General features: G+C 39.3%; 1 protein-coding gene across 1 annotated transcript; it reads left to right on the forward strand.

Annotated features, from left to right (window-relative positions):
* Nucleotides 1-1,600: 1,600 nt before the first annotated feature.
* On the forward strand, nucleotides 1,601-19,872 carry plgrkt (plasminogen receptor, C-terminal lysine transmembrane protein). The gene is made up of 5 exons (XM_071530426.1): nucleotides 1,601-1,757; nucleotides 2,239-2,332; nucleotides 15,234-15,364; nucleotides 15,900-16,009; nucleotides 19,333-19,872. The coding sequence occupies exons 2-5, from the start codon at nucleotides 2,252-2,254 to the stop codon at nucleotides 19,458-19,460; spliced, it is 450 nt and encodes a 149-aa protein (XP_071386527.1). The 5' UTR covers nucleotides 1,601-1,757; nucleotides 2,239-2,251; the 3' UTR covers nucleotides 19,461-19,872.
* The last annotated feature ends 336 nt before the right edge of the window (nucleotides 19,873-20,208 follow it).

Genomic DNA, 20,208 nt, shown 5'->3' on the forward strand with positions numbered 1-20,208 from the left:
CTTGGCTTGATATGGTTCACTGCAGAGTAGAGTTTCTGTATCAGTTCGCTGCGTTTTGAACTTTGAACGAACAAGTCAAAAGTGACAAACGAGACAGTTTGGGAAGCTAACTTGCTCACAGTTTTGTCCTACAAGTTAGTATGACCCCACTAATTATACTGGAGAGCAAGTGTCCTTAAACCTCTTCAGCCCAGGATTAAAATTAAACAAATTTAGTTTTGTCCTGTAATAATCATGTTACACATAAAGCAGGGCTATTTGGGAATCTTTGGTTATGTTTGGGTCCTCCAACCAGCAGCTTCACTCCAGTAGCCCCAAATATTGGCTTAGGCCTGTAAGAGACCCACACATACCAACAGAGGGAGCCATTTTTCAACTAACTGGAGCTAATCCACATGGTGTAGATATTCTGCTTTAACTGTAATGCAAGCACTGTATGTAAAGTATAATCCTCCTAACCAGAGTATTTCTCTTGTTATGCCACAGTGGCTGAATAATAAATTTGTGATCTTCTTTTCTGATGTCTCCCTAAAGAAAAATCTCTAAGATATTTCCATAGAGACTTACTGTAGGCTATAATGTGCTTCGGGTACTTAATAGTGGGTTTATAATATTTATGGTATTTCTTATCACCTTTGGTATCCTTATAATATTCCTATAATATATTATGCATAGAGCTGAACTAAAAGATAGATAGATAGATAGATTGATAGACAGATAGACAGACAGACAGACAGACGGGTGGGGTGACAACATGCGACAAGGGTCCAGACAAACCAGGGCGCCCCAGTGTTGAACTTTGTGTTTTAGAAAGCTGTGTCCTGCTGAACACTGAACCTGCCCATGTCATGTTTGGGGTTTGTTATCACCACATTTAGCTGCATCAAGCTAGCGACATCCAGAATAAAACCGGAAAAAGCACTTTTCTGCCTTCAAAATAAAATAAATAATTGAGCAACAATTGTGCCACAGCTATCTGTAGCCTAACTGATCTTATGATGTGATAAGGTTACCATCCACATTTGCATTTCTGGACATATTGATAATCTGAACATTTTATAATGCACGTCTGCATATGTATTTAATCCTGATGTATTTGTTATATAGGCTAGGCCTACTGTATTTCTATTCTTGCCTATATCTCCCTCCCTTCTGCTGTAACGGCCCAATTTCCCCACAGGGGATCATCATCATTAACATTTCATCTAAATCTAATCCAAATCTAAATGGACATTTTCAAGGTAGTGGACATCCCTCCAAGTTGTATGTTGATATATTCTGTAATCGAGTCTTTGTGTATTTTTGGCAGCCCCATATATTTGTTACCTTACATAGACGTATATATGTCTGTGAATATAGTCCTGAATTGAAAATGACGTTTTGGAAAAAAATATAACGATTGTATTTTTTTCATTTATTACATGAAAAACCTTAGGACACATTTTCGTCAACACGGGTTTTATTTTGAAAGGTGTGACCGGAAGTAATATGTGTATTTTATATTCCACATGATTTTGACACTGATAGGATTGACCAATGGAAAGCACTTTGAACTGTTTTGGGCGGTGCACATAGTTGTGTTTTGGCTTTTTTAGAAAGACACACATGCCCTTGAAGCTTCGTTAGTCCTGCCTTGACCATTATCTATATATTATTTAATCGATAGCTATCTATAAAATATATTTGGTACGTACAACGCTGTCACTGTTAGTTAGCAGTTAGCCAAACTCCCACTGAAAGTAAAACCACTGTCCAAGGTTTGTATGAGCGAAGCATGGGAAGCTAACTTATTTACTTACTTGCTGTCAGTTAGCTCACTAAGCTAATTTGGGTTAAAAAATCTCCAACGTTGAACTATAGCTGCTAACTGATAAGTTGGCCACAAAGCACTGAATCATCAAGACATAGCGTTATGCATTGTTATGTATTACCATTACCTAAAGCTAGCAGTTTACAAAAAACTGTATGTTAGATAGTTTTAGCATCTATTTGTTTGACTACAAAAGCTTTTAAGTGAAGTTACAGTCAGCAAGGGTGCAGTGAAATATTGCCAATATTACTGGATGTTGAAGCCATAACTGTTTTAACCCTGGCTCCCTGTTATACACATTAGGGATTTGGCAGTTAGACCAACTGTACAAGTAGGATTCATTGTGTAATATTGCGCCTGGTGGTATATTGACCTATCTGTTGAATAAAATACATGATCTTGTGTTGTTTCTGTGTTCAAACCAACAGCAATAACATCACCATGGGGTTCCTGTTGTCTAAATCCATGGATGCAAACTTGAAAAAGCAGCAGGAGTTCATGCTTCACAATGCACGGCTGCAGGTGAGAGAAGGAGCACCCACTGACTCAATATGAAATCTGTCTTTCTTTCTCACTGGAATTATTACCACACAGTGTCAAAGACCGAGAGAGACACTCCTCTCAGCGTGTCCATTCAGAGACCAGAGGCTTTATTGCAATCATTAATTTTTTTTTTTTCATTTAAACAAACAAAAGGTTGTATTTTTTTCTTCTCCATTTTGTGGCCAATATATTATGATTTATTTGTGCCTGTAAGGTGCTGGGCAGCAGGTGGGATATGATGACTGTTATAACAACAATGTCATTATCCGCACTACGCCCAAAAGGTCTATTGTCTAGTTTCCCCCGTTATTTTCCTCTCCTCTTCCAGCAGTAAATGTGGTAAGATGATGACTAATATCGTTTAGTGATGGCCGAGGTTTGGCAATTGAGTTTCAGAAAGCCCTTCTTGGGGTCGTGATGGTGACTCACAGGTGAATATTTGGTGTGTCTGGATTGCTGTAGTGGATCTACATCTTTTTCTGCCTAGATTTAAGGTTATTCACTTATGCTGTATTGAGTGAAATCCTGCGGTTTGTGATTTAACATTTAATGTTGTGCTTTTTTATTGTTTTTGTTTTTGACTGCATTTCTTATGATCACACAGTATGCCTATATATTCCAATTCCAATATATTCTAATCCTATATATTGCAAACTTATTATAATGATACTAAGATAATTTCATGTTTTTCAGAATCATTTTTGAATGTAAGTTTGTAAGATAAGATACAGATATTCCTAATTTTTACATTATCAGTTTGTCTGTTGAAAATACAGTAAAAGTGTACTTGACAATAGCGCAGATTGTAATTTTATGAATACATAAAATCTTTCAGATCTTGGCTAAACAATATATAGGCTATTCAAACGTATACAATTTAGACAAAAATCTTCAGGGTTGCTTGGGGACAAACATAATTGTCTGTAAGTGGAAATCATTTATGCAACTACTTCTCTTTGGCAACATTCAATTTGTAATTGGACACCACCGACGTTAATGAGTAAGATTGACCCTGGCAATTTCAGGATATCTGTGGAGCATTGCTGTTGCCTCCCACCGCATTAAGATGTCAGACATGATTGCTTTCCAGTGTTTTCAAGTCACATCACTCACAGCAAATGACTCCTTGCCACTCTCTTGATTTGGACTCTAAGCCAACGCCATTGAGCATTTTGTTTGAATCATGGTACATCATTTACGTTATTGCAAAATTTAGCGGGGATGGGCATTCTCGTATGACGCATGTCTTCTGGGTAATTGAAAGCTCTGACGTTTTTATTCAATTCATTTTTAAGAATAGGTAGCGTATTGGCTACTAATAACAGGTTTGTGCCTTTCTTCCGATGCACTGGAGGGGTTGGTGTATAAAGTAGGAGGTGGTGAGGAAACCGCTCCCCGCAAGGCGTTTAATTGTGCTTTTTCAGATGTTATGGCCCCCTGCCATCACTTTCTATAGCCAATGCAAACATCATATGAAAAAACATTTATACATGGAAATCACAATTACACAGGCAGCTGCACGGGGGGAGTCGTACTAAGTTGAATGCCAATTAGCAGTATGTGTCAGCTTTAAAGGAGGTCTGACTTTCACCACATTTATATGTGAGTTTTCAAAGCAACAAGTGGAAACTAACAATGTTCCAAAGAGGCCAAATATAGACAAAAGTAGCCATGTTGTTGTAGTCATTAGGTCCGATGATTGCTCTTCATAGTCCTTTAATAGCCAACGTATACTGTATAAGGCCATTTTATAGGGATAAGGTGCACTCTTTGGTACAAACACTGTAATGGAGGAGCCTGCTTGATCACCCCAATTACATACACACACTCAACCCTGTAGCATTTAGATTAGGTGGTTTGTGAATGGTGCTGACTGTGTGACAGTCCTGTAGGTTTAAAATGGCATAGCCTGATGGTAAGCATTTATGGAGTTAGTTATTTTTTTCTTATGACATCTGCATTCTGCTTCTGTATGGATGCTCGTCCTGGATTATAGCACAATTGTTAAGGGCAACATCGCATCCTTTTGTATTGATGAATGTTTCAGACCCACACACAGTCATCACACAATAGCCTCAGGTTTCTTCTTGTGGCTGGGAAAAGATAATAACTGTAAAGGGCTTCAGAAGGGGAACATGAGGTGGTGTCCAGGGACCCCACATCAGCCGGTATATATGATATCCCTCCGGATATCAGTATCTCTGTCACTGAGGAGGCAGGCACTAGCAGTGAAATGCAGGGTCCGGACGGCAGTGATGTCAGCCAGCCAGGAAAGTTAAAGAACGCTAGGCGCTACCTGGAGAGAAATGGCTGCAGGCTGCTAAGAGGAGTGAATAGGAAGCTGTTAACAAAGACTTGTTAAGGGCGCTTGATAGGTTTAAAGGGACAGTTGAGAAGAAGCCAGAGAAAATGGGAGATATTATTTACGATTATGGGGTAGAAAGGTTTGGAGTTCATGAGAAATTTGACAAGTTAAGCCCAGGCTACAGCAGGAGATCGATAGACTCATCCAAGAAAGGATGCATCTTAGGAAGCAGCGGAGGAAGGTGATAGAGATCGAGAAAGAGAGTATCAATGTCCTGCAAGCAAACAAGGAAGAAATGGTTGGCAGGTGTGAGGAGCGCAGAAAATCTCAGGAGAAATAGAAACAAGGAAGGAAAGAAAGAATGTAAGAAAGCTAGGATAGCATTCTACAAGGATCCATTTAAATTTGTTAAAGCTCTATTTAGTAAAGAGAAAAGTGGCAGGAGTTGGAAGACAACTCAGGAAATGTGCATACAGATAGGGAAAGGTAGGAAAATAGAGCTGCCACCAGATATCCCACCAGTTGGAGTGATAGGTAGATTTTCATTCTCAAACAGAAGAAGATTAGTGAGTTTCGCTCTATTTCCCTCCTTAATTGTAGAAAAGAAGTTTTCTCTTAAAGTGTGGTGGCGCAGAGATATCAAGTTACTTTGAAAGAAATAGGATTAATTGACACAACAGTGCTAAATGCTGGAACTCCAAGCTTTTTCCAGATGCTTAGCACACAAGCATGACTTGACAACAAATTCAGTCAGCCAAACAGGAGAGAATAAATATCCACGTGGTATTTTACATAATAGTCTGTTTGTTCCTTTTTTATCTGTAGCTTAGCCTTTTTAAAATATTAAATCCAGAAAAAATGGCAGTTTTTTATCGTTTGATTCACTAAGAAAATAGAATCGTATTCTGAGAGACCCGAGACTGTCCTGATAGCCCACGCTTGGTCTTGGTGACTTTTCAAACATTGAGGACACCTGCCCACAAAGAATACTATTTAAGTTCATTTAGAAGTCTTATGCAGACGATGCAAAATAAATACTATGGATATTTAGCATCATTATTTAAATGGTCAGAACGGAATACTCATGTAGACCACCAAGACTTAAATAGACATGAAAAATTATGGCTTTGTCTACTTGGCTGGACAAATAACAGGAGATACGTGTTATAATGTGTTAGTTGTAAGTAGCTGGGTTGACAGAGTCTCTCTCTCTCTCTCTCTCTCTCTCTATCTATCTGTCTGTCTGTCTATGTCTTTACCTCCTCTCTGTCTGTAGACCTCTGTATGGTACTTAGTGTGTGTCAGTGTCGGTTTTCTATGTGGTTTCCTGCACGCTCTGTGCCTTGTTTCCTTTAGGAAATGTCTGTGAACATCCCCATGCAATTCAGCTCCACTTTCACTTCATTACCTCCAGAGTGGACTCCCTCTGTCTCATTTAGTCTTTTTTGCCTTTTCTTCTCTGCTTGTTCCCCTCGCTATCTTGCAGCCATTTGACAATCCACTTCTACCTGTCTGGGCTTGCCTCCAAAATACAGGCTACCCCTCCTGCTGTTGAGTCTGAGATGGCGATGATACTCAGTCGGTTGTCTACTTTAAAAGTCATGCACAAATGCCAAAAGTGGCAATATATTGCTCATAGTGCTGAAACGATTAGTCGATTCATCTATTAGTCGATTGGCAGAAAATCAATGTCATTTTGATAATCAATTAATCGTTTTCGTCAATTATCAGGTAAAAATAAAAAAGACTGGATTGCCCTCGGAGCCCTAAGCCGCTCAGGGAAAAACAGGAATTCATCAAGGATTTGAACATCTTCTATGCACGGTGTACTGTATATGGGCCCAAGTCTTAAGCTTGTTTAGCAAAAATACTGCTTAGACTTGAAAACAGTTACAGAAATCAACTAGAAAGATAAATATATGTAGGTAAAAATGGACCAACTTTGAAAAGAGGACAGAGAACGGGTGCAGATGCTGTTCTGATGGATTCACAAAAGATGGAGGAGACTGGGGAGAGCTCCAAGCCTTGATAGGTTTACACCTGCTCAGCTGCCAGAAGACATCCTCCTCTGTGATGGGGGCAGGGAGCTAAGCAGACTTTGGTACTCATCAAAGGAGTGTCAAACCGTTTATAGAAGATGTTCAAATCCTCTGCAATAGAGGCAGGATCCAAAGTTCGGCATGTTAGGCTTAGGGTAACGCCCAGTGAGTCTTCTTACCTTTTGGAAGACCTGTTTGGTGTTCATATTACTGAATTCCCGTTTTTCACTGAGCAGCTTATGGCTTTGAGAGCAGTCCAGTCTCTGTTGGTTTTCTTTAACGTTGTATTTAATTTGGGAGGTGATTCAGTATCTCTTAAATGTCTTGTCCAGGATTGTGGTTGACGTGCAGAATTTAATGTAGGCTGTGATGGTGAAAACCCTGTTATTCAAATCGGCATCAAAAATGTCCCAGTCAGTGCATGCGGGGCCCTCTCCCACCACTGGTTGACACTGTAGGTTTGAGGCTTGTGACATTTGTGACATTTCCGTGTTTGTCTGTTCTGCAAAAGCAGGAAAATAACATCCTGGTCTGTGAAGCCCAGTGACAGGTGTGGTTGTGCAGTTTACACATCATTAATGTAACTGTTACAGTATAATGTTATAATAGGTGTGTTTCACATAACACCTTGTTAAACCTGTTAAATCTGGACAGACTTGCCGGGCTGGTGGCCAGCTGTGGGTGTGCCTCCTGCCAGCTAAGCCAAAAATGAGTAACCTAGAGGCTGACAGAAGTCCAGTGTTATATAAAGCCAATTTCTATTTAAGATTTTAAGTGATATACTGTAGCTGCATAAACCTTTTTTGTGTTTGTCCCTTTCTCGCTTATGCACTTTTGTTCATTTCTGTGCTTTATGGAGCATTAATACACTTACTTTTTGCATTCAAGGTATCTATCTGTTTATTTTTTGATCTGCAGTGAGGAAATTTGTCCTAAATCAGGTAGAAATAGTCTACTCATAGCCTTTTCTGTGCAAGGTAAACTAACAGACACAATGCCCCCAAGCATACTAATTCACTTTTTTTCCTGGTTTTACTCTGATCACACCTCCATTAGGACTTATTCCATCCTCAAGACAGTGGTGTCATTCTATGAGGTTGTGTTATTAGGTCCAAATAGCCTTGTATGTACATGACTATGGATGCTTCAATTGTGATTGTGTGACATTACATACTTATACTGATGACCTTCCCGTGCTCTTCCTCATTGTCGACACTTTTTTCAGTGTGCTACCGAATAAAAATACATCAAACACACTCTGGAAATCAATATGGTCTTTACAAGACTTCGCATTTGATCTAATTTGCACATTGCACATCTCTCTGTCTTTGTCTCTCTCTCCTTCTCTACTTATTTCTTCACTCGAATATTCGTTTACCTCCTTTTAAAGCCATCTCCAAGGCAGATAGATGAAAAAAAAATAAAAATCCTTGACTGGAATCTTGAAAAGGGTTTGTTTCAGGTAGACTTTGCTCTGCGTGTAGGTTTGTGTCAGTGTGTGTGGGTGTGGGTGTGTGAGCATGCACAAACATGTGAGACACACACACACACACACACACACACATGCAAACAGGTGATAAACTCAGTCCCCTCAGTAGTCTGAGCTAGATATAATGTGATTTCTGACTCATCAACATCACACACTTTTTGTTTGGTTACTACTTCAATGTTGTCAACTCATTGTTACAGCACTGAGTTCAGTATTGTTCTCTAATGTTGTTCATACATCGACACACAGTTGAAGAACAAACAATGCTGATTATTCAAGCTGTTCCAGCAATTTCCATGACCATAAGTGTTCTCTCATGTTGGCTACCTGAGGCTTCCAGGTTAAAGCAATACTCCACCCTAAAACAGCATTTATATATTGCTAGCATTCTGTAAAAGACAGCTTTCTCCAGTTTCCCATTTTTTAATTAATGAATTAGCCTATTTGTTATTGTAATTGACTACTAACATAATCTCCCACGTGTAGCTAAGTGATTCATGACCAAACTAGCTCATTAATGCATTGTGAAGTGGCAAAGATACAGGGCACTAATGGGGAAGTTTACCTGTTTTTTACGTACTGAACAAATATCCCGCGATGTTTCTGCAGGACTCTGACAGTGAATTGGGGACAATGTGGGAGTGACTTGGAGAATATATGGACACAGTGACAGTAACCAGTTGTTGGCTCATTGTTCATAGCACTACAATGAAGTAAAGAGTATTTGGATGTAAGGTTAAATGTTTTATGAGCTGCACAATTAATGGAGCCCGTCCAGGTTTGAGCACCTCCGGCCGGGTGTCATCTCCTTGCTGATCCTTTTTTTGCCTATTCCCTATGCGCAGAGGAGGCTAGTTATTTTGTTTAATCTACATCTTTAACTGCTCCCAACAGGTGAAACACATTTCTTCTCATGCATTAATACGGAGGTGCTCATAATTGGCTCTTTGCATGGTCTCCAGCTTTGTTTTTTAATGTTCACAAATTTGGCTTGAACTCTCCACAATCAGTGTAATGGCATGTCCGTGTTAGGGTGCATATTTAACTGCGCTCTGGGCTGGATTATCCATATATTGCATCGGTCGAGTGCCCGGGGGCACTCGACTCGACCAAGGCCAATTTGCCTTGTTGGGGGGCACCACACATTCAAATCACAATTATATCTTCATAAGCTTTGTCATATTTTCTTTATATATTAGGCCTACTCTCAGGGGGGAATGCATACGCGGCCAAAATTAACCTTAGATACTAAAAAAGAATATGCATAAAGAGAAAGAATCGTGATTGGTGTGTTGGTGCTCCCCATCATATTTGAATTTGTCCAGTTCAAGTATTTTGTGCGGTAAGAGAAAACCCATTCACCGGAGGAGCTGCTAAGAAAAGGTAGGCTGAAATGAGAGATCTTTTTCACAACTTAAGAGTGAAGAACGAACTGGTCGAGTTGATGCTTGTGGAAAGGTTTTCTCTTTGAACTGGATGCGCAGTGTGTGATGCTTATAACAACCATAATTTCTAATAGCCTACACATTGCCATTCAGGGATGGACTGGAGACTTCCCGGTGGGGCGGGCCGCTCTATCTACTCTATAAACAGAGAGCGAGAGCGAGGGTGTCATGGGGCCAGAACGCACTGGAACAGTAATCCAGGAGTGAATCTAAAAGTTGCTAAATGACATTGTGATGTCATTGCATGATGACGTCATTACGTAATGACGTAAAACTGTGTCATTATGTAGAATACACAATGACGTTACTCAAATTGACTGTCCATCTCGGCGAAAAATATGATTTGAAATTTGTTAGTTTAGATTTGTTTGCTTATTATCACATATTTTTATTTGTAAAAGTAATATAAATGATCAGATATTTTAATTTTTTACCTTTTTCAATACTAGCTTAATTTTCATCTGCAGTGAGTGCGCTAGCATATAGTAACTTTAGCCTACTGAAGGCTTAGCCCTTTTCAGATTGTTAATGCTACTTTGTGGAGGAAATTCTAAATGAGTCTTTTTTTTTTTTAAATTGTGACTTCCTAACCAAACAGTTAGCCGACATTGTTGGCCGACTGCTGCTGCAGTCGGCCAACAATGATTGCTGCTGCAGCCTGTGCCTGGCTATTGAGCTGAGCTGTCACTACTGCTGACGTCACTCACAATGCACTTTTGACTGAGGGAAAATGCATGCATTTTAGCGTTTGAGTCACTTTTTAAAAGTTGCTAAAAGTTCCAAGTAAATTTTAAAAGTAGCTAAATTTGTTGCTAGGTGCTTTTTGAAAAAAAAGTTGCCAGGGTAGTCTGAAAAGTTGCTAAATCTAGCAACAAAATTGCTAAGTTGGCAACACTGCGTATTGCGTGTCAAGTGGACGGAGGGGGTCACTTCAAGTGACGTTACCTTAGGGCACTACACTGTGTTAATCTGGGCCTGCTGCGCTTCATTAGCTGAAGTACCTTTTACTTCTACCTGCCAGTGACGTCACAGCCCTGTATTTACTGTTCAGCGGTCCTGTGCCGTTTATTTGGTTTTGGTTTATTTCAGTCAGCAAATCACCCCACTTGATGTTATTCACATTAACACAACAGGAGAGAACAGGACACGTCATATTGCTTCAAGTACTCAACACCCAATGCCTTTGAGCGGTGTTATCATTTCTTTTATGAGATATGCTCATTGATTGGTATAAATGTAGTATGTAAAACTTTTTGAAGCATGAAAATAGTGCTGAAATGATTAGTTGATTGACAGAAAATTAAGTGATTATAATTTTGATAATTGATTAATCATTTTAGGTATTTATCAAGTAAGAATACCAAACATTTGCTGGTTACAGCTTCACAAATGCTTTTTGCTTGCTTTTCTCTGTATGTCAATATAAAATGAATTGTGTTGTTTTTTTGGCTGCTACTCAGACTAAGTAAGCAATTTTAAGAGATCACTTTGGGCTCTGGTAACTTGTGATGGGCATTTGTCTTTATTTTTGACATTTTATACACTTGATTAATCAAAAAACAATCCATAGATTAATTGATAATGAAAATAATTGTAAGATGCAGCTCTACATGAAAGCGATAGTGATGCATATATAAATCTTTGGGGTTATCAAGTGGGCAGCTTCCTTCACTGATGTTTCGATGAATTAGACCCATGGGCCACGAATTCTCAACAGTGGACTCTCGTTCACTCCGACTACAAAGGTTTTCCCTGCTGGTCCAGGGATTTGGATGTGGACCATTTGCCTCATGGTCACAGAACCATTTCTAACCTTTAGGCTACTGCTGTTCCCACAGATGCCTTTTAGTAAAGGTAGGCCTAAATTGCTTAATAGTCATCTGTTGTTTATATTGGTATTATGGGTAGGTAGTAGGTATTATGGGCACATAACACTGCCAACATTGTGGTGTTTTTGCAACCGTTGTTCAAGTGAAGATATGTGAAGTGGATTTTTGTTCACTGGCATGAGTTTTTTTTATCTCCTCAGGAGGTAATCATCCTGATTGGGAATTGTCTTTACGCAGACCATAAAAATGCAAGGTAATATTCAGTCACTGATGCAGATATAAAGAATTGTCATATCAATGAGGAGGAAAAAAGATAAATCAAAATCATGTTTCTCCGACACGCTATAATTTGTGATCCATTTATGCATACTTGAATGTCACTTTAGCCTTTTCTCTTTTGCCTCAGAGGCTCCTCTTTGACACATTGACTTTTCAAGAATAAAAGCTTTTTACAGCTGAATGTCACTCATTCAACTCAATAGCAACTGCTCCCTGCAACAGGGAGCAAGTGTGTGTGTACATGTAGGCATGAGTGTTTGTGAAACAGGAAACGGAGGAGACAATAAGCCCCACCTCATCTGATTGTGGTTCACCAGTGTGGAGTCAGTGTCTCCGGGGAGAAGCTTTCTCTCTGTACCTCTGACCTCTGACCCTTTCTTTGTCCCTCTGGCTGCCTGTCTCTCTGTCTACTGTATCTGAGAACTTTAAGGTTAAAGGGAATCTGTCTGCTTCTCCATCTGTCTGTGGTACTCAGTGTCAGTGTTTTTATATCCATCATTCTGCAGTGTCCTGGGTGGACAGGTATCCCAAGGCGGTAGCAGCTGCTTAACATAAAATAAAAGATTTCTCTGACAGGTGACATGACTTGTAGCCCAGGTATTCTGCACAGAATGCCTTGAAGAGGAAGTTGCCTGAAATACCTTTCCTGTAATACCAAATGCACTCTCCTGCAAATTGGAATTTGCATAACTGAATATATTACGATTTTGATATTTACTCTGTTAGATACATGCAAGTTGCATGCATTCTGTTATCTGTGTGTCATTGTTTTTAGGTTATGACTGTAATTATATATAACTAACTATACAACACTTTACTTCTTGTCTCTGTTATTTTTGTCTTGTCTTAAAGGATAATTCCAACGTGATCCATCCCTTTAATGTTAATTTGACTGTTTTTACATGCATGCACCACAATTAAAGATATTTTTAAAGCAGTTTTGCCAAACCTCTGGGTCTCATTCACTCCCAGTAAATTTCGGCATAGAAACGGCATAGAAAACAACTCCAGAGACTTTGAATTTGGTCGGCAAAGGTAATCCATCACTGTGAATGAGAGGCGGCATTGAAAAGTTGCATCAGAGCTATATTAGGCTATAAACGTACATTTTGAAAGAAGTTCCAGTCACCATTTCATATTAATTAATTAATTAATTTCATATTAATGTGCGTGTTCGGGGACACCGTGAGAGCCGAGACGAGACAGGAGGGGTGTCTTATTTCTGCTTTCTGCTTCTCTGATTTCTGTGTTTTCCTCCCCTAAAGAAAAGTTTCAACCAATAGCTAACATTTTCTGCAGTTACATTGAGACCCACCTTCTGTCAATCCCAACCCATTCAAGCCAACAGACAAACCAAAGCAAGATGCTTCCACCAGCTATAGTCCAAAATTAAAGGGAAAATAAAGCTTAAAGTCCCACTGAAACGGAAGTTAGAGTGTCTTTAGCTTCTGTGACGTATTTCCCAGTGAAACAGAATATTTGAGCGGTGTACAGTTACAAGAGGGATTTAAATCAAATCCTTTGCATTTGATTGGACCGCTAAACAGTGGGCGGGGCTTAGAGTTTAGCACGATATGGAGCTACAGAGAGAAACGGAGCCACAGAGGACTGTTGGCTCCACACACACCTCCCTCACCTGTTGTTAGATCAGGAGGAGGACAAGGGAGAGTTGAATGAATTAGACCTCAGCGACATTGTTTTGGAAATGAAAACAAAGTTTTTGCCCACTGATATCCGAACACACATCTCTTCCTAACTCTCTCCATATTGCTCTGTCAGCTACGACCCAGAAACGGTGAAGTGCGGTTTTATATGACCGGTGTGGCTAGCTAGAGGTTGAAGAATGATTGATGGGTGGATGTCATGATATTATTGGTTGAAATTGGTTGGTTCATGCTTACGTAAGCACACAGCATATTTTGTTTTACAGGAAGAAAACATGATTGGATTTTGATATAAGAATACAAAGAAATGGATTTTTTGTATTTTTTTTGGCATATATTGTTAAATAGGTGCACAATATGACCGGGGATGTGATCTAAAAGGGTTAAAAATGCATTTTTCATTTCATCTCGACTTTAAAGACAATTACAGCTGAAAATTGGCGCCCTTGTACCTTGCCGACCTTGTAATATTTAGACAGTGTTTATTTTAAAAATATTTACTTTTGAAAAACAACTAAGATGAGGGAGAAATGGCAAATATCTCATAACTTAATAAAAGCACTGGAAAATGATCTACATTGACATGAAACAGTAAGGGAATGCAGGAAATGAGCAAAAACTTCAATCACGTTGGAATTGTCCTTTTAAATGTGTTTTTTTCTTACCTGGGTCTCGTTTCCCAATAACAATCACTCTTAGTGATAAAGAGTGTTTTTAACTGTGATCTCATGATGGTTCGTTTATTGCGTACGTGCGTTTCTTAAATCAGCACTCGGCCACTTTAGTTCAGTATATCTTAAAGTCACTGTGACGCTGTCAATTTGAAAAGTGCTGAAGTGTTTGTTAACTTGGTTTCATAATAAGGGATAAATCAAACTGTAAATTATGTGATATTGTGTAAATACATCAAATGCTAAACAAAAATGAAACACACACAACAGAAATAATGATATACTGTATGCTTAGACCATAATTAACATCATACTATAAAGCAAGGAATCTCTGTCTGTATGTGTGTCCTTCGCATATCTCGAGAACCGATCGTCCGATCTACTTCACACTTGGCGGGTGTATTGCCGGGGACCCAAGGACGTGCAGTGTCGGATTGGACACGCGACACGTTCAATATTAATAAACTTTGAATAAACAAGTGGACAGCGCTCTGTGCAGCAGTGGGACTCAAAGCAAGCGACTGGAGCAATACCGGAGGCCAAGCAATCGGCCCGCCAAGCAAGCTCACCACTCCAGTTGCATCAATTTTTTTGTCTCCTTTTTCACGGTTCCCTCAGCATGCGAAAACAGTTTTTTTTTTTTTTTTATATTACATTATAATGCAGTGTTCCCCTCTCCTGGGGCACACCACTCCATTTGCATAAGATGAAGCTAAACTATAATATGAAATATTAAAACATAGACTAATAAACCTTAAAATCATAAGTTAAAACTTTGGAATGAGCCTTTTTTTTTTTTCGTCTAAAAATTACGGAAACGCTAAGTGCATTCTAGGTCTGCTCAGAGGCAGTCGTTATCTACAATCATTTTTAAGAGCGTCTTAAGTTAAGATGCTTTTTGGAAACACCTCACAAACTACAGAGGCTTCGTAAGATGGATGTAACGATCATCTTAGTCTTAAGATGCTTAACAGGCCCAGGTCATTAAAGATTTGATGTTATGAGACAGCATTGCTATGTATGCAGTGTCCGGCATCCGGCTGGCCTTAAAGGTCTGTTATGTCTGATGACTTTTTCCACGGCCTTACTCCCAACTCGTGTGTGTGCGTGTGTGTCTGTGTCTGTGTGTGTGTGTCTGTGTGTGTGTGTCTGTGTGTAGATGGAGCGTCAGATCCTGATGCAGAACCAGATGAGAGAGAGGCAGATGGCGATGCAGATTGCCTGGTCCAGAGAGTTCCTCAAATACTACAGCACTTTCTTCACACTGGCCACTCTGGGCCTCACTGTGGGGTGGGTCTGTTTGTTAGAATGCATTTGCACACAAGCATGGATGTGTACATACCAGAGGACACACACACACTCACAGAAAAACTTAACGTAGAACACAGGTATATGTTAATGTATATGTGTTCAGGATTTTGTATGATAACCACATATGGGGTATTTATAGTATCATATAATGTGACCATGAAGAGATTCTCTGCTGTATTGAATGTGACAGCTCATAGAGATACTTTTATTTAAACACACACACACACACACACACACACACACACACACACACACACACACACACACACACACTTACACACAGTAAGATTGCAGTTTGTATTGGTGGCCTATATATAGCAGCTGTAAGGTGTGAGCCTCACTCTGAAGCTTCACACCGTCAATGTTAAACCAATCACACCTTGAAGTCCAGTGGCCTTTACTGGTGCCGGTCTATTTATGACTTTGTGAGTGTGTAAGCGTGGATGACCAAGCGGGTGCTGCCCAGACACATCCACATCCAAACCTCTCTGTCCTCCTTTATACTTTCCTTCAGTGCCATTAAGAGGAAGAAGCCGGGTCTGTTTGTTCCTGTCGTTCCTCTCAGCTTCGTCTTGGCCTATCAGATGGACATGGCCTATGGAACACTGATTTATCGTATGAGAGGTAAGGCCATGTAGCCATCACCTCCACAAACAAAGCCTTATTTTTGGACATAAAAAAATAAGCTGTTTATCAATTCACTTCACTTTTCTTCCCACAGTGAAACCACTTAAACCACTTGGTTAACTTTTTACCAAGACAGTATTTTTTGTTGCCTTTTTTTGAAAGAACTGTGAAAGTGAACTGCGAAAATCTGAAATAATCATCAGTATTTCTCATTTGTTCAGAGAATGATTTGGTGTAATAAACAAAACTTCCTTAATTACAAAAAAATCTTGACATTACATATCAGAACATCAGAGTATTCCCAAAATATGGTCACATTCAAGTCTCATTTGAAAGTATTTTACAGGGTCCAAAGCGAATAAGAGCACTTCCATGTGTTTTTATATTCCTGAGAACTTAACCTTTCTTTCAAACTGGTTCAGAGAATAAATAGTGCAATAGACAAAAACACGTTCATTAGGAAGCCCCTACAAAAACATCAGCTTATGATAAACTTCTGATGAACTGTCCTTTGCCACTACTGGCAAACAAAAGCAAAGGGAGATTGTAGAACTTGAAGCCTAACTATCATGAAACAAAGGCAATAAGTCAACATAAAGCAACATATAAACATACAAGAAAGCAACATACAAAAAAATAGACCAGTGGCTCATTTCAAGTTAATTCAGCCTGACAAGAATGGAAATTACTGACACAATACAGGCCCACCAGGACTCTGATTTGTAAGAGCAGCCACATGAATGTTACAGTATTGCATAAGAGTTAATCAAAAAACTGCTTTTTCATTTTTACAAGTAATAAGAATTATCATAATAAACTTTATTTACATAGCACTTTTCCAAACAACCGTTTCAAAGTGCTTTACAAAACAAGTACGATTAATGAATAAATACAGTTAAAGAGTGGATAAAACGAAACACACAAAATTAGATGGAAAAAAAAAGAGAAAAGGTTACAAAATAACACCAAAAAAAACACCTTGGACAATTTCTTCAGTGAGCGGAAACACAAGACACAAACATTTTCCATTGCTTGGTAGCGTGATGGTGTCAGTCTCCATTCCAAATACTGTAGATCCCATATTCATTATCTTGCCTGATGGCGTAGTGAGAACTTTATGCCTTTAGTGTGTAGTTTGGATCCCCTTAAATGTGGAGCGCTTATAAGCTGGCCATCACCCAATTCCATCACCCAAACCTTCTCCTGATACCGTAAGAAATGCAGCAGGAAAATCGATCTTGGCCTCGATCTTCATCTGCTGGGTTTGGCTCAAACTGTGCGGTGCGCTCTATCCAGTTGGGGTGGTGTGGTGAAAGTGTCGTCCCCCTGTATGTCCACGAGAAACTTGGCCATGAACTCTCTTGTTGAATGATGCTCACTCCTTAGCTTTCAAAAAGTCTTCATCCCCCTGAGGCTGTTACACAGCTGTACCCATCTGGGTTACTGAGTCACTGTGGATGAGGAAACTGTTTGGACCTCATTCAAGTGCGGGCCGTAAGATTCCACTTTTGAATGGACTGCATCCAGTCGTGACTGTATAGGGCGTACGGTCATCTTAACCTCTTCTGCCAAAGCTGTGTCTTCTTCAGTTCAGCTTGTAAAGATGTGATTAGCAGGTTGGTCAGCTGCTGCTGCCATTGTTGACTTCTTTTCCTGACCAGGACCGCCACTCTCAGTTGATTTTACCGGGGTTTTACCCAAACATATTACATGATTTCATAATTACTCACTTGACAGAATAATTAGTTCTCTTAGTACTGTAAAGGCTCAGTTTGTACACATTAGCTAGATTACTCTCCTTGCTTCTTCTCAGCCCAACGCGATACTGGAAGTCTGCATAGACAAAGTTAATGTGTTCAGCTGCTCAGAAACCAGCCACCCACACTAAATGGCACCTTAGCTTTGGCAGTTTCATTTGTTCAGAAAACACATTGCAGTCTCTTGACCTGTCTATCTTCCATGGAGGTAAACCCATATTTAATATACTTTGGGTAATACTTGTGTTACCATACTTTGGTAGCTGATGACATAAATTCTGTCTTCAGCCAATTAATGTCAGGCCAAGATGAGTTGTGCTTGTTTGTTCTGTCATGGCTTGTGAAAATGTGTTGAGGATTTCCAGCATGACGCTGGAAATGGATGCATTTCAAAATAAGTCATGTACAGGAAGATCTAAAATTTGTACAAAAAAGTCTGTTGGATTTTTTTTATTTTTTAAGGTTAATGTTAGGGCTGTGCAAAAAAATCGATACAGCTGAGTATTGCAATATTTTTTTCCATGATACTGTATTGATTTTCCAGCCCCTCGTATCGATACATAAAAAAAAAATATTCATGTTTTAAACGGATTTAAAATGTCCTTAAATTTCCCTCAAATCCCTTTGAATTAAATAGTTTTGACTCAATTTATCCGCTGAGTTATCAATATAATGTGATGTACATATTAGACTACCCAGGTGGTACACAGCAAGTTGTATTTTCAGCTCTATTTTTAAATTTTCAGTAAATTATGTAGAGTATTGCAATGTATCGCAATCTGTATCGTATCGCAATGTATCGTGATACAATCGTATCGTGACCGATGTATGGTGATACAATCGTATCGTGATTCGTGACCGATGTATCGTGATACGTATCGTATCGTGAGGTCCTTGCCAATACCCAGCCTTAGTTAATGTCCATAACATACACTGAAAGGCTCTGTGACTTTTAGGTTGCGACCCACTGGTTGAGAACCAATACAATCGTAAAAACCAAATAAGCAAAAAAACAAAAACAGAAAACAAAAAAAAGAAATAGCAGCAAATTGCCACATACCCTGTATGCCATGAGAATACAAATATCTTAGTTTCAACACGACCTCACTTTCTTTCTGTACTCAGAGCAAATAAAGGTCGCTTTTGTTTGAGCCCAAGTTGCGTGTTGTGAATATTGTATCCCATGAACCTATGAAACCAGTTAAAACACATTTTATGGTTTTCAATTTGAAAATAAAGATTTCTTAATTCCCGAAATTCTTACTTTTTGGATAAGGGTTAGAAAGCAGCACAATGCTCTCTACACACTATCCACAGAGGTAACTTGGCTTTTTGAAATGTTTTGTTTGTCTTATTTACATATTACGCTAACGAGAAAAGTGCACAGTACTGATGGAAAAAGTAGGCTATATTTAGTCTTCCCTCTGTGCTTTCTGAAAAGACACAGAAACTTTATAATTAACCTCAGACACAACAGTCGTTCAACTGGCTTATTAGTGAAGAGAAAATTAGAAAACTAAGGGAAACAATGGCTATTCTTGTTTTGTTTTGTGTTGTCCTTAGGGGAGGCTGAGAGCATCATGGTCTCAGAGCATGACCGCCTGGACCTGCCACACGGGACGCCGACCTTCGACAGCATAGAGAAGGTCCGCCGAGCCAAAAGCAACCTCAGCTCCCTGTTGGAGAAATGATTCGTTGGTTGTTTGAGTCTGGGTGACTGGGTGGTGACGTAATCAGAATCGTCCAATCGGCACATTCAGCGCCTTCAGAAGTATTTTCTGGCCTTGATTATGGAAGCCAAAATAGTCTAACACTAACTGCCTTTTTAATGTTTTTGCATCCATGATTTATTTGCACTACTTTTATGATATCATGGACCTGCAGTACAGTATTTGTACCGATAAAACATAATAATTGTATTATCATGACATGGGGGTGGAATATTATTACATGATGGGGGTGGTGCAAGCCATTTATGCATTGTATTTATCAAAGTTTTCATTTATGCTTTGACATTAAATTGTTTTCTTTATCTACAGTGCAATGGTCACTGCTAAAGCTATATTTGTAACTTCAATAAAGAAGACATGCTACTGCAAAGACCTTCTGTTCTTGAATTGTCTTTTGTGACAAGGTTCTTATTTGATGTAAAGCCTTTGTGGACAATGTTTTTTTCCCAAAGCATGCTACAACTGGCCCTAGTGTAACCTTCACAGTGTTGGTGACAATCTCTGCCCACTGAAGTGCACAAGACCTTACGCATGAGACGGCCCATCGAAAACTTTTCTGCCGATTGTAGTCGTACGTGGGTGTGAGTAATGTGCACGCAAACGCATCACATGAAATCATTATATTAAGCCAAATAAATAACTCAAAGTACGTCATTATCATGCACCAGAATGGTGTTTGTGTGTGTGAGAGAGAGAGAGAGGGAGAGAG

This window comes from Centroberyx affinis, unplaced genomic scaffold (assembly GCF_046629955.1).
Source record: "Centroberyx affinis isolate AG114_WGS23_722 - 3 ecotype Tasmania unplaced genomic scaffold, CSIRO-AGI_Caff_v1 ptg000131l_1, whole genome shotgun sequence".
Taxonomy (NCBI): domain Eukaryota; kingdom Metazoa; phylum Chordata; class Actinopteri; order Beryciformes; family Berycidae; genus Centroberyx; species Centroberyx affinis.

Bases quoted from the DNA above. Each gene is read 5' to 3' on its own strand.
- plgrkt (XM_071530426.1), top strand. From the start codon at position 2,252: ATGGGGTTCCTGTTGTCTAAATCCATGGATGCAAACTTGAAAAAGCAG. The intron at 15,365-15,899 runs GTGGGTCTGTTT...ACTTTCCTTCAG, and splicing joins ACTCTGGGCCTCACTGTGGG to TGCCATTAAGAGGAAGAAGC. The intron at 16,010-19,332 runs GTAAGGCCATGT...TGTTGTCCTTAG, and splicing joins ACTGATTTATCGTATGAGAG to GGGAGGCTGAGAGCATCATG.